This window comes from Asterias amurensis, chromosome 2 (genome assembly GCF_032118995.1).
Source record: "Asterias amurensis chromosome 2, ASM3211899v1".
Classification (NCBI taxonomy): Eukaryota; Metazoa; Echinodermata; class Asteroidea; order Forcipulatida; family Asteriidae; genus Asterias; species Asterias amurensis.
This window is the reverse complement of record NC_092649.1, coordinates 18259888-18272889: the sequence shown is the minus strand read 5'-3', so window position 1 is coordinate 18272889 and position 13002 is coordinate 18259888. Positions and strand designations below refer to the sequence as shown.

Below are 13002 nucleotides of genomic sequence, written 5' to 3'. Positions count from 1 at the left end.
GGTGTTTTCAGAAATCCCACAATTTGCCTAAAAACAATCTGAGTTGATGTACTTAATTTATAGATTTAGGTTAAATGTACAATGTTAGTGCAGTCAATATGGTATGCATTTTACAACCGGTATTAGTTTGCTGTGCCTCATCACCTAAATATACTGGGATGGACTCAACAGTGCACTCTGTAAAAACCTTGACTTATTATAATATTTAATTTATATAAAACATATTAAAAGAATCGTTAAAAAACACAATCGCGATAGTTATTTTTTATTTTCATTTTTTTTCTTCACAAACATCAAATTTAATTTCGATAGTGCCTCTACGTAGGAAAACAGACCGTCAATTTACCGTCAATATGCGTAAGTGACGTGAAACTGTGCAGTTTCAAACATTACATGCATGCAGAAGATCATAAATCATAGCACCATTGCTATTTTCCCCTCAAATAAAGTGCAATATTTATAGTAACACCATAAAGAACTTTAACAACCATGAATTGCATTTATTTGAAAAAAATACCCAGAACCTGCAATAAACACGATATGTATTGTAAAATATTTAAGAATGGTTTGCAAAGTACGTCCACCAACGTTAGTCCAGGGCTCGATTCCACAATGGTCTTAACTTAGGACTAGCCCTAATTTAGTCCCAGGTTCCTCCAATAAAACACCATGTGTATTGTAATGGTTAAGACTGGTTTGCAAAGAGCGCCAACCTTTAATTAGATTTCTGAAAGCACACCAATTTTTGCAACAAGGGTGTTTTTTTTTCTTTCATTATTCTCTTGCAACTTCGATGACCAATAATTGAGTCCAAATTCTCACAGAGTTGTTATTTTTGTTGCATATTACGTTGGGGTACAAGTGAGATTACTGGTCTTTGACAATTGTCAAAGAAGTCCAGTACCGTTAAGCATCCAGGATAGTCTACAAGTCAAAAAAGTGTTTTGTTTCTACGCGAGTGGATTGCAAAATGTAGTGAGGAATGAATTGGCAGAACGCAAAGCTGAACGCCGTACAAAATGGCCTCGCCAACTTACACTCAATCTATTTTGCCAATTACTTATACAGTGGCTGCAATTATGTAGTGCATGCAGTAACAATTGACCTTTTCGTTGCAGAGCTTTGGTGTGTATAAAGGGACACATTGTCCAAAAAAGGCGCTATTATGGTTGGAAAGATGTTTTAAGAGTAGAAGATATTGATTCAAACAATTCCCCCGAAGTTAAAGTGTTGATTTTGAACTATTATGTGTTGAAGTAGAAAAAAAAGTTTGTTGCACAAAATGGCGGCCTTTTTTATTCACGGAGTAAATTTTAAAATGGCATAGTTCGGAGGGACATTTTGTGTGATTCATTATAATTTATTTCCAAAACAACTCTCCAACCATAATTAATTCATATAAAGTTATTTTATCTCGTGGTATTTTAGACACCGCCAGAAATGTGGCCACACATGGTTTAGGACTATTGTTGATGATACCTCATCAATTGATTTGAATTGCTCGTACCAGAGAGATCACCAAGACGTGTCTCACTTTCGTAGTGAGTATTATTGTGATAAGCCGAACAGTATTGCAGTTATTGTAATCCGATATGTCACAATGGTAATGGTTCACCATTCTCCTGAATACGAGCAGAGTATACTTATTGAAACGTCGAGACCACACCGGCTCTTTTCAGAGCAAATACTTTCTCAAAAGAGATTTTTTACATGATTGTACCCGCAGGTTATTGATAGTTTCTTCCTATGGTTCACGTTGTGTGTTGTGTTCGTTGTTGAATAATCGTGACTGACTTTTTTTAAAATCTCGTATTTCGTAATTCGTACGGCTTAGCTCAGCCCACAAGTAGTGACAACTTCCTATATTTTATTTCTTTTCCTTTGATGGTAGAATCTGTCTCTGGTAAAGATTTATGGCTTCTCGTATAGAGAAATTTGTTGGCGAGTTGAACACTTGGAGTAAGTTTGGAGATAGCCTAAACATTTGACATCACACTCGCACTTCGTGGCTCGTGAATTTCGCCATCAAAGATCTGCTGTTGAGCTTACCTGCATTATCACCTTTGACCCCGCATCAGTTCACGTGGCTTTCATTGTTCTGGAGATTCACAAATAAATCCGACGTACATGCGTGTACATAAAAGCCAGCACATGTCCTTATCCTTGCAGATCAGGGCAGGGGACCAGTCTAGTGAGGGTATATTGTAAAGGATTTGAGTGGATCTCTTTGGGGAGCAGACGTGACCGAGAGACGATCTCCCCAAGGCAAGTCCAGATTCTTCAATGTTCCTCCTCGTCAGACACTCGGACATTGGTGACAGATGGAAGTTCTTCCTGGAATCTCTCAGCGATTTTCGTAAAATGTTTTTTTTTTCTACTCTTAAGAAACCCTCATGTATGGTATGCATTCATCCAATGTTATACAGCAACCAGACTGACTGGTTAATAAGTAATCCTAAATGGAGGGGAACGCTCTCAGAACACATCTGGTAGAAACTGTTGGATGATTGTGTCACTGGTATAGATGGATTGCACAATGACGCCATCGACCATCATTTTTAAAATTTAAAACAATGGAAAAGTGCATCTATCAGCCAATGATGGCCCTTCACACGTGCACGTTTCATCAAACATGGCAGCCAATGCACCGAGGGTCTATAGTTCGGCGTTTGTTTCTCACATAGTGTCTATTCTTCAATTGTAAATTGTACGATGTTCAGTGAAAGTCGCCATCTTGATACTCAATACAGTGATGATGTAAACACATCCATGGGGCTTAGCCTGTGGACCAAGGCAATGCCACGAAGATCCTCAATGATATTGTCAACTTAAATGTATATCCGAGGTTACCATGAGCAGTTCCAACATGTAAGATGGCTCTAGCCTAACATTTACTTCATTGCCATCCATAGCAACGATTCCACACACGAGAACATGATAATGACGTCATGACGCAACACTGTGTGGTTCATTAAGACTTTCATGTTGTTACTCCTTGCACGATAGACTGGCAACCATGACACTGAACTTCATACATGCAATTACTGTGATGACGGTTAAAGGAACGCGACCAAGATGGCGGAGTCCGATCAGCGAGGAGAGTATTAGTTAGGAGACTAGATTATTCTTGAACTTCACGTCGATGTATAGTTTAGAACGAAGTGACGTCACTCGTTACGGACTGGAGGAACACTTGTGGCTGGCGAGTAAGAGTTTGTACCAAGCCTCGCTTTCAGAGTTGGGAATAAATGGGACATTGTCCAGCCAGATCATGGCTTCTCCAAGCAAGGTGTTCCTTCCAAATCGCCCACCGTCTGCCCATAGGGAAACCTATACGAAAACAAAATAAAGAGAGCAAAGTAATATTTTTATATTTCCCGCGAGGTACCTAGAGTTTTTAGAATCTCATTTACATAATGTTTGCTTACTTGACTTCATTGATAGGCCTAGTAACTTTCATTTTAAAACGGCAGATGAACAAACTGAAATATTATTTTTAAAGTTAATTGTTTATAACCGCCAATGAGTACTCGATTAGCATTGTAGACTTGTTTTAACTACAAAATATGTTTGTCGCAGGAACTAACAGCACGTGGCTTGAGACGCATGCTTTAATTAAATAACAAAAATGCGTGTGTACAGTTTTTGGTCTTAATTAATAATAGTGGCTTCTTATATGCGCTCATACCCGACACTCAGTAGAGCTCAATGCGTTTCAACATTCAGTATTTTTCCTGCAAGGTATGTTGGACTATATACGTTTGAATTATAAGATCTACTCCTTTTACATAGATCATGTAATGGTTTACAATGTGGTGTGGCGCAATACGCTGCCAATCAATTAGTGGCAATCAGCCCATAATTTTGTTGGCTCTAGAGATTTTTGTTCTATATTTATTTGTGGGTGTTATTAATGGACTGAGATTATGAACATGATACTCACTTGTAAAGCAAGGCCTGTTACGCTGGTACTGTACATGAACACTTCGTTAAAGTTGGGTTCCTTGCTGAATTTGCATATGTGCGTTTTCTTCTTTGACACTTTCCGATCACCTACGACCAGGTAACCCTTGACGTATAGGTCTGAGTGATTGAAAAGAAACAAAATAATCACACTTACAATGTATCACATACAAAGGGTTATGGACATGAACATACTTGAAATTATACTCTTACTTAGAATTTACATAATTTGGTGTTTGGTGATAATTTGATAATTTGACGATTCGTGATGTCTTCGATCATGTTTTTAAATCAGACGTGAAGAAGAGGAACAAATAACCATCCTAAAACCTTTTACCCGTGCCTTAACTTCAACAAACCCCAGCAATTCAACCTTTAACACCAGTTTGAAACCCAATCCAAATTCCATTCCCCATTCTCAAACACTTTAAAACCAAGCCACAACCTATAGATCTAAGACTCAGTTTGATTTCACTGCTAACCAAGAGTTCAACGATGTTTAATTAACACTCATGAGGTTATATTAAACAGGAATTGGCCAGCTAATGGCATCACGTGGCTGTTGTCTTGCTGGTGGGCCTTTCTGCGCGCCAAGCATAGTATGTGATGGGAATCTGGCCAACACATTCTGCAAATTGCCTTTCTCTCCATTAGAAAGTGCCATGAGGGAAATGAATGTTGGAACTTAAAGAGTGCTTGCTGTTATTTAATTTAGCAAGCACAATTTGGAGACATGTGAATGGATGGATTCTAGGAATACAAAATATAGGAATACAAAAATAGGTCTTGCATAAGTCTTTAAGATTTTGAACACCTTGGCATGTTCTGATACTTGAAGGTATAGCTTGTTTTGAGCTGACACACAGTTGCAGAGAGTGTTCGTGTTTTGTGTGATAACCTGTGACAAATTGGCATGTTGGGCTTAATCCGTTGTTTGAGTCAGGAGAAAATGGTGCAAAATCAGGCACAATTTTAAGCATGTTAACACAGTCCTTAATTTTGGTTATAATAACCAAAACTAACTACCCTTTTTTAACATGTGAAAATTTTGGCTTAAGCCGTTGTATGAGTCAGGAGAAAATAAGGAACAACCATGGTCAGGTACAATTTTAAGCATGTAATTAATCACACTCGGTTGTAACATAGATAACAGTATCAGGTCCAGTTTATGCCTAGGAGGTTGTTGTCAAAAAAAAAAAAAATATTTGACTAGCGGGATGCCGCGCTTGGCGCGGCACCCCGCTAGATGAGGAGGATTCTAGTATGTGCAAGGTAATGTGGGGTAAGGGAGGTATTCTTACAGGTAATAATCATTTTGATAGGAGTGGATTAGAAATTGTATTTATAATCGGTATTGAATATCGTCATTTATTGTCTTTTGATAAATTGTTGAGCGTGCACAACATAGTTGTGAAACGTCGCCTCCCTTTCTCACCTTCTCTCTTGCGTTCTCCAACTAAAGGAATTAGTGTTTGTTTCTGGAATTGAGCTTTAATATTTGGGAAGGGACTTGTCTCTACTGACCTGGTGGGTTTTCAGTCTTGAACTTGTAGCTGATCTTGCGACACTGTATGATCTCAACGTACAACTTGTCCCCATCCGCTTTAGTTTCTTTCTTCAGTCCTATACGTATCTCACCAGTCGTCTCGTAGTCTCCTGCACAAGACACGGTAATATAAAACAGGCTTTAATCAAAAACTCCACCAAAAATGCATTGCACAGCTAGGTAAAACTCTGATAGTTAAAAAACATACGCAGACAAATTGGTTTCTGTCACAGGGTTGTCAATTCTCTCAAGTTAACGTGCCTGGACGAACAAGGGTCATTAAGTACAAAATGAGATGGGGAAATGTAAACAAAAATGATGTAAAAGTAAACAAACATGATACGCTTGAAAGCAATTTTAAATATTTTGTTGTACGCACAGACTTCGCAGGGATATCAAAGAAATTCCGATTATATGTGTTTTAACAAAATAATGCAAAGAGATTAAAATACATTTCAATTTTATCGTCAACAAAAATCATGAAGCAGTCCACATAAATGTGTACAACAAAACACAGTTATGCAGCTTTGAATGTTCATAATAAGCGACATTCCATTCAAAATGAAGTACGTCAAAATTAAACATTAATTTGTTGGTTCTTTAGGAAGGGGCGTGTCCTTCCTTCTCCCCCATTAATGAATTAAAACAGACACAAACCCACAGGGCAAGATCGAATGGTTGCAATATTCATTTCATGGCCAGCATAAATCAGATAGCTTCGTATATCGAACGAGTGTACAAACAGCTTCCAAAGTTTACAAGCAGTTGTAATAATAAGATCTGTGGGCATGAAATTTGGAATGATTGGGGTACATGAAAATGCGTGGTATGGTGTTGGATGTGAATTCCAAACTGACATTTTGAACAACATTGGTGGAATGAGGCCAGTGTGCTATGAAAATAACGAAGGCCGATTGATGCACACTTCTAGTGAATGTAAGTTAGGTCGTGTTATATTGTATATCTCGGTGCTTTCACATAAATCGATCATTATTTCCATGACGCGATTTAGGACGTCATCAAATTAAAAGGGACAATAACACATGAAGAGATACTGAGAACTGTTCCCCAACCATGTATTTAAGCATTGGATAAATCATAAATGGATTTTTTTTTCAGGCGCCATATTTGTACAATTCTGACAACAGCTTTTACAAAAATGTTTAATGAGGAATATTCAACAACCATGTATTTAAACAAATTAATTGGATAAATCATAAATATTTCTAGCGCAATATATTTTACAATTCTGACAGAGCCTTAACAAAATGTATAAAGAAGTACAAATTAACGGCTATAATTAAAATGGAGTTGATGTAGTGGCCAGACAGTGTAACAATGATTGTCACCAAAACTCATTGATTACGGGAGAAAGTAAAACAACTTTAGGTGTATGGTTGATCCTGGTGAAACACGTGTTAAAATGAACAGTTATATCAGAAAAATTAGTAAAGCGGCCTTTGGGACAAAATAGAGAGAAAGAGAGAGAGGAGTAGAGAGAGAAAACAAACGGGGAGACCTGGACGAATTTCATAGAGCTGCTAAGCACACAAATTTGCTTAGCATGAAATTTCTTCCTTGATAAAAACATGATTACCAACAAAATTTCCATTTGATGCATATTGCCCGTTACTGGTATTCAGCTGTTGTTTGCTTTTCCTGAAAATCACGTGGAAATTTGGTTGGAAATCCTGTTTTTATGAAGGCCAAAATTTCATGCTCAGCAAATTTTTGTGCTTAGCAGTTCTTTGAAATTGGGCCCTGCTGCTACTAGAGCATAGTACCCCGTGTGGGTTTGTAAGGGGTTAGGATGGGAGCAGGTCGGAGTTGTAGTTGAGGTGGGAGAGGGCCGGTGGTGGTTTTGGGGTTGGGGTTGGGTTGGGTGGGGAAGGGTCTAACCTTTGAGTTTTTAGAGTGTAACAACAGTAACGGGCTGGGGCAGCCGGGTTTAAAGATGACCTTTGAGGGTGAGGACAGGTTGTCAACGTTATGGCTGGGTCGAGAAGGGGGCGGGCACTTAACTAATTAAACTATGAACCAGCATCTACCTCTTTACCCGAACCCTGCATTCTCATTATTTATTTATTCGGTTTATAAATGTTGCAGAGCTTAACTCCTTCTGCAGTTGTTGTTTCTTATTAAGCCTTCAAATCATAAACCATCCTTGTCAGACTCCCTGTGGTCACAGTGACACCAAACACCGTCTAATTGTCATTTCATGAAAAGGAGACCTGCTATTTTACCTTACAGCGTTTTGGCACTCTTTTGGATATGAAAATGTACCAAACTGAAGCTGACAGCCTGTCCCACATTACCAATTCTTTATAAACGGGGTAAAAAAAAAACCCAGAGATATTCGCGACAAAGGATAATTTGTTTTCGATCCACTCGTAGCCTATGTGAACATGCATGAACTTATTATTGGTGGAAACATAGAGATACCATACAGACAACCGTACCTCTATACAGAAGAAGATCAGATTGTCCTGAAATTAACATAGGAGGAGAAAAAGTCCAGGAAGAGGGGAAAGAAAAAATAAGTTGTTGATGTAGATAGAAATGTAGTATAGATTCCACAAAGCCAAAAGAGATTTACAAGTGGTGCAATACAACCGTAAAACCCCACCTCATTGTTTAGAGGAACACGTTGCCTTGGATCGGACGAGTTGGTCTATAAAAAGCGTTTGTAACCGTTTGTTATAAAATGTATATTCCACTACGTCGGCAAGTCAGAGGACAAAAAATCCTCAAAATCAGCAGACGTTATAATTAAATAATCCCGTCTCGCCATTCCATATCACATGCTATAAATTCAATTGCCTATATTTGTAGGTCACACGAGTGGATTTTTTCATGTGTATTTTTCTCTTAGGTCACACGAGTGGATTTGTTCATTATTATTTTTCTCTTCTTAACCTACTTTTTTGCACAAGGTTTCAAAAGCTTTTTCAGTCAACGTACTTCATCTCGTAGAATTTGGAGCAGCAGATATTGATCCTTGAAAAGCGGCTATATGATAATCTGTCTGCCATGTTTTAAATAGCTTAGTTTATTTACATCTCACTCGCTCAAAACTGTCATCCAGGTATTGGTTTTCGAAAATTTTCGTCAAAGACAAATTAATCTGTCCTGGGAGGGAGTCTGAGTTTGGTTTGCTTTCTGCAATATTATGCATTGTCGGTAAATACTCAGACATTTTGATGGCATTGAAAACTGTTTGTGAGAAGCACTGCAGCTGTTGATAGTACTTTGAGAAATAATTCCCTAGGAAGTTTTATTTTGGATAATTTTGTTCACACAAACAATTTAAATATATTATTTTTTTTCTTCTTCTTCCTGTCAACAGTCAGCGAGGCAGTAATTTATGCAAAACAAAAATGAATTTTACTGTTATTTGATGTTGCCCTCAATTTACTTCAACTGTACTATTGTTTTCTTGTCCATGTTGAAAATATCTATAGAGACTATTTAAATGTTGGTAGCAGTTCTGAATGCTCCCACTTGGGCCGTTTTACTCAGGATGACACTACCCATCATACTGTATTCTGTTTCTTCTTGTGTGGAGTTTTATCTTGTATTACCGTGCATTGATTAGTTTAGATTCTCAAACCAGTGCATGGATGCTCCTTTCATTGCATCAGATGAAGTATATGTAGGCCTATCTGCCACGAAAACTCATGCAGTTTTTTTAAGACTTAATTTTTTAAGCGCTATCATTAAATTCCTAAATGCATGAATCTTTGAATGGAAATAGTCAATTAAGACAGAAACAAAGTACACAAACAAACAAACACACAAACAAACAAACAAACAAACAAACACCCGACATACAAGCAAACTTACTTGGCATTTCCGGATCAATGATCTGGCCCGGTCCCAGGTCCCCGGCAAACATTCTGGTATACATAGCAGCTTTCAGGTTCATTTGCATCAACGTGTCGTCTTCCAGGTTGGGTCCGGTACCCAACTGTGGCTTACGTACCCACAGGCTGGGCACACCGCCTACCAATCTATGGACAGGAGAGACAAATCAGTAAAGGCAAAAACATAAACAAAACTGAAGTAATAATAACGAGAAATGTAGTGTTTGTTTATTTACAAACACTAAGCTTCGCCTTCCAGATTAGGTCCAGTATGCAACTGTGGCTTACGTACCCAGAGGCTGGGCACACCGCCTACCAATCTATGGACAGGAGAGACAAATCAGTAAAGGCAAAAACATAAACAAAACTGAAGTAATAATAACGAGAAATGTAGTGTTTGTTTATTTACAAACACTAAGCTTCGCCTTCCAGATTAGGTCCAGTATGCAACTGTGGCTTACGTACCCAGAGGCTGGGCACACCGCCTACCAATCTATTGCGAGGAGAGACAAATCAGTCAGACAAAAACATGAACAGAATTGATTGTGTTAGGGTATGTATTTTGTCGTTGGTGTTGTGACTAGGCTCAAGTTCTAGTACACAAAATGTGGGTACGAATCCTGGGATTCCTGGCCCAGTCAGTCGCGAAACTTGTGCCCTAGAATCCTTGCCCGGTCAGTCGCGAAACTTGTGCCCTTGAATCCTTGCCCGGTGAGTCGCGAAACTTGTGCCCTTGAATCCTTGCCCGGTCAGTCGCGAAACTTGCGCCCTAGAATCCTTGCCCGGTCAGTCGCGAAACTTGTGCCCTTGAATCCTTGCCCGGTCAGTCGCGAAACTTGTGCCCTTGAATCCTTGCCCGGTCAGTCGCGAAACTTGTGCCCTTGAGCGAGGTACCTCAATCATAATTGCTTCTCTCCAGCCACGAGTATAAACGGGTACCGGCAAGAGCTCGGGAGTTAGCTCCGATGGACCGACATCGTGTCCAAGGGGAAATAGAAATATTCCCAGTCGTTAAATTCTAACGAAACCAGAAATAAACACCTTAAATTAATTAATGTATACAAATCTTTAGAGAAAATACTTCCATCTGAAATTCAGAAACTATCAAACATGGAATAGTAAATAAAAGCCCTCTCGGTGTTTGTTTCGTTTGACGGCTTAAAATGTACCGTACCGTCAGTAAAGGAAACTGTTGGTAACATTTCTTTTTAAAGCAATCGCACAACATCGGTAAACAATTTTGTCCGAAGGCCCACACTTCGTGTATCACAACTTACATATAAAATAACAAACCTGTGAAAATTTAGGCTAAATCGGTCATCGGAGTCGGGAAAAAATAACGGGAAAACCCACCCTTGTTTCCGCACGTTTCGCCGTGTCATGACATGTGTTTAAAACAAATCCGTTATTCTCGATATCGAGAATTGATAATTGTTTTAATGTTTTCTCAAAAAGTAAAGTATTTCATGGAATAATATTTCAAGGGAAGTCTTTCACCATTAACTTCTGTAAACCCTCTAAGTTATTTGTAAATCGGTGAATTTTTAATTTTTGTTCTGTTCCGAAAGTGTCCAATGGGTTTAAATACAATGGACACTATTGGTAATTGTCAAAGACCATTCTTCTCACTTGCTGTATTTCAACATATGCATAAAATAACAAACATGTGAAAATTTGAATTTAATTGGTCGCCGAAGTTGCGAGATAATAATGAAAGAAAAAACACCCAGGTCTCGAATCTGAGGTCTCTAAATCAAATTCGTGGGGAAAATACTTCTTTCTCGAAAACTACTCCACTTCAGAGGGAGCCGTTTCTCACAATGTTTTATACTACCAACCTCTCCCCATTACTTGTTACCAAGTAAGGTTTTGTGCTAATCATTATTTTGAGTAATTACCAATAGTGTCCACTGCCTTTAAATCTAACCGTCAATACCTTCAGAGATTCAATTAATGTATTGGACCACCAGGACCAAGATTAGAGCCAGACGAAGGTATACATGTGAATGAACTCGGTTCTATTCTGAAATTGAAGACAGATGAGATTCCTATGCCATTACCTCACGGCTAGCAATGTCGATCGGGTAACTGTGACAATCTATTCATGAAATGTACAGAGGAAGGTGCAACTCTAGAAGGATTGGTAATTCACGGAGGCTATTTTGAACTTCACTTCAATAAATTGAATAAAGAGACATTGGCAACATCAAACGATTGTTTTGAAAGCGTATGTAACATTCTCTTTTACATTTTCTAAAATCGGATTCGTCGAGAGTGTAAAATCAAAAATTTACTGCTATGTGTTGTTATAAGTTGCATCCCTCTGACGTAATCTAAGTTCACATAGAGTCTATTCTGTCTTATAAGAGATGTTAAATTGCATCGGGGAAAAAGAATAATAATGTTGGTTGGCCAAAACATAGGATTCGAACTGCCTCTAGCCCGGGCAACCTCGGTAGTGTAGTTGGTAGACACTGCTCTAGAACTGCAAGGGTCGTGGGTTCGAATCCCACCCGAGTAATATGCCTGTGATAATTTTTTCACAGGACTCGGGAAAGTGCTGAGTATACAGTGCTAACACACATCGGTGTATGGGTAAAAATAAATAATAATAATAATAATATTCTGTCTTAGTTAAATATCGTACCTACTCTCACTATACTTGTTACTGTTCACTTAAGTCCATTTTGTGTTTTTGTTTGTCTGGGCATGTCTACCACAAACTGTGGCTTTTCTGTTATGCCCCCATTTCCAATTCTCTTACTGTTCTTTGTTATTGTTATTTTGATAATCTGTTGGAATGGAAATAAATGAAATAAATAAAATTACACAAGATTTGATAAAGAGGAAAACAGAGTTATAAGAAAGTCCATGATGTTTTCCCCTGACGAATCTTGCGGGGGTGGAGTGGGTTGGTGACGGGGGAAAGAGAGGGGGGGGGGGGGGGGCAGGTACTCAGTCGCAAATGCAGACAGATTGAATCTCTTAGTATTGACTGTTATTTCACCTGGCTTCGGGCTACCATTTGATTACATCTAATATCGACATGGGTTTGGGGTCTGCAGTAACTGAAGGTTGAACCCGTCAATTCGTGATCTATATCCCGCCCCAAACGAAGCTGCAGCGCACTGCAAATTACTTTTCGTTATTCGGGTAACACCGAGGACATGCTATCTTTACTGAATAAACCTCTCATAAATATAACAAATACAATTTGAGAAGAAGAAATTGTATCTTATATCTGAGAGTTTACCAAAATTGCCGATAGGAGTTGTATTTCATCTAAAAAAAACTTCCGGGTTTTGTTGGGGCCTGACCCGTATTTCTGGGTGAGAATGTCCGGGAATCTTTGTGAAAATCACCCAGAAATAGGTCAAAATTACACAGACTCCATGTTAAACAGTGATTTTAACCACCTTTTGGGGCGGACAGACCTGTAAATGGGTCAGTCGCCCTGGGACCCGGAGCATTGGTAAAAAATTGGAATCTTACAATCCACAATAGTAAAAGTGTAGATAGGGGAATCCTTACTACGTGGGGGTTCGAAATCACTGACTGAAAATACCACTGTTGGGTTCTATAGTGATATAGTATTTAAAATTAATGTTGTGTTTATTAATTTGTCCCCCC

The 13002-nt window shown here is 38.6% G+C and overlaps 1 protein-coding gene across 2 annotated transcripts in view; it reads right to left on the bottom strand.

Moving 5' to 3' along the window:
• Nucleotides 1–3174: 3174 nt before the first annotated feature.
• The window catches only part of LOC139950623 (uncharacterized), a 42817-nt gene continuing 32989 nt past the window's right edge, over nucleotides 3175–13002 (bottom strand). For both annotated transcript variants that reach the window (XM_071949401.1, XM_071949409.1), the window contains exons 20-23: nucleotides 9353–9519; nucleotides 5488–5619; nucleotides 3944–4083; nucleotides 3175–3330 (exon numbers count right to left, since the gene is read on the bottom strand). In XM_071949401.1, the coding sequence (XP_071805502.1) occupies nucleotides 3175–3330; nucleotides 3944–4083; nucleotides 5488–5619; nucleotides 9353–9519 (595 nt within the window). The remainder of the gene's footprint in view (nucleotides 3331–3943; nucleotides 4084–5487; nucleotides 5620–9352; nucleotides 9520–13002) is intronic.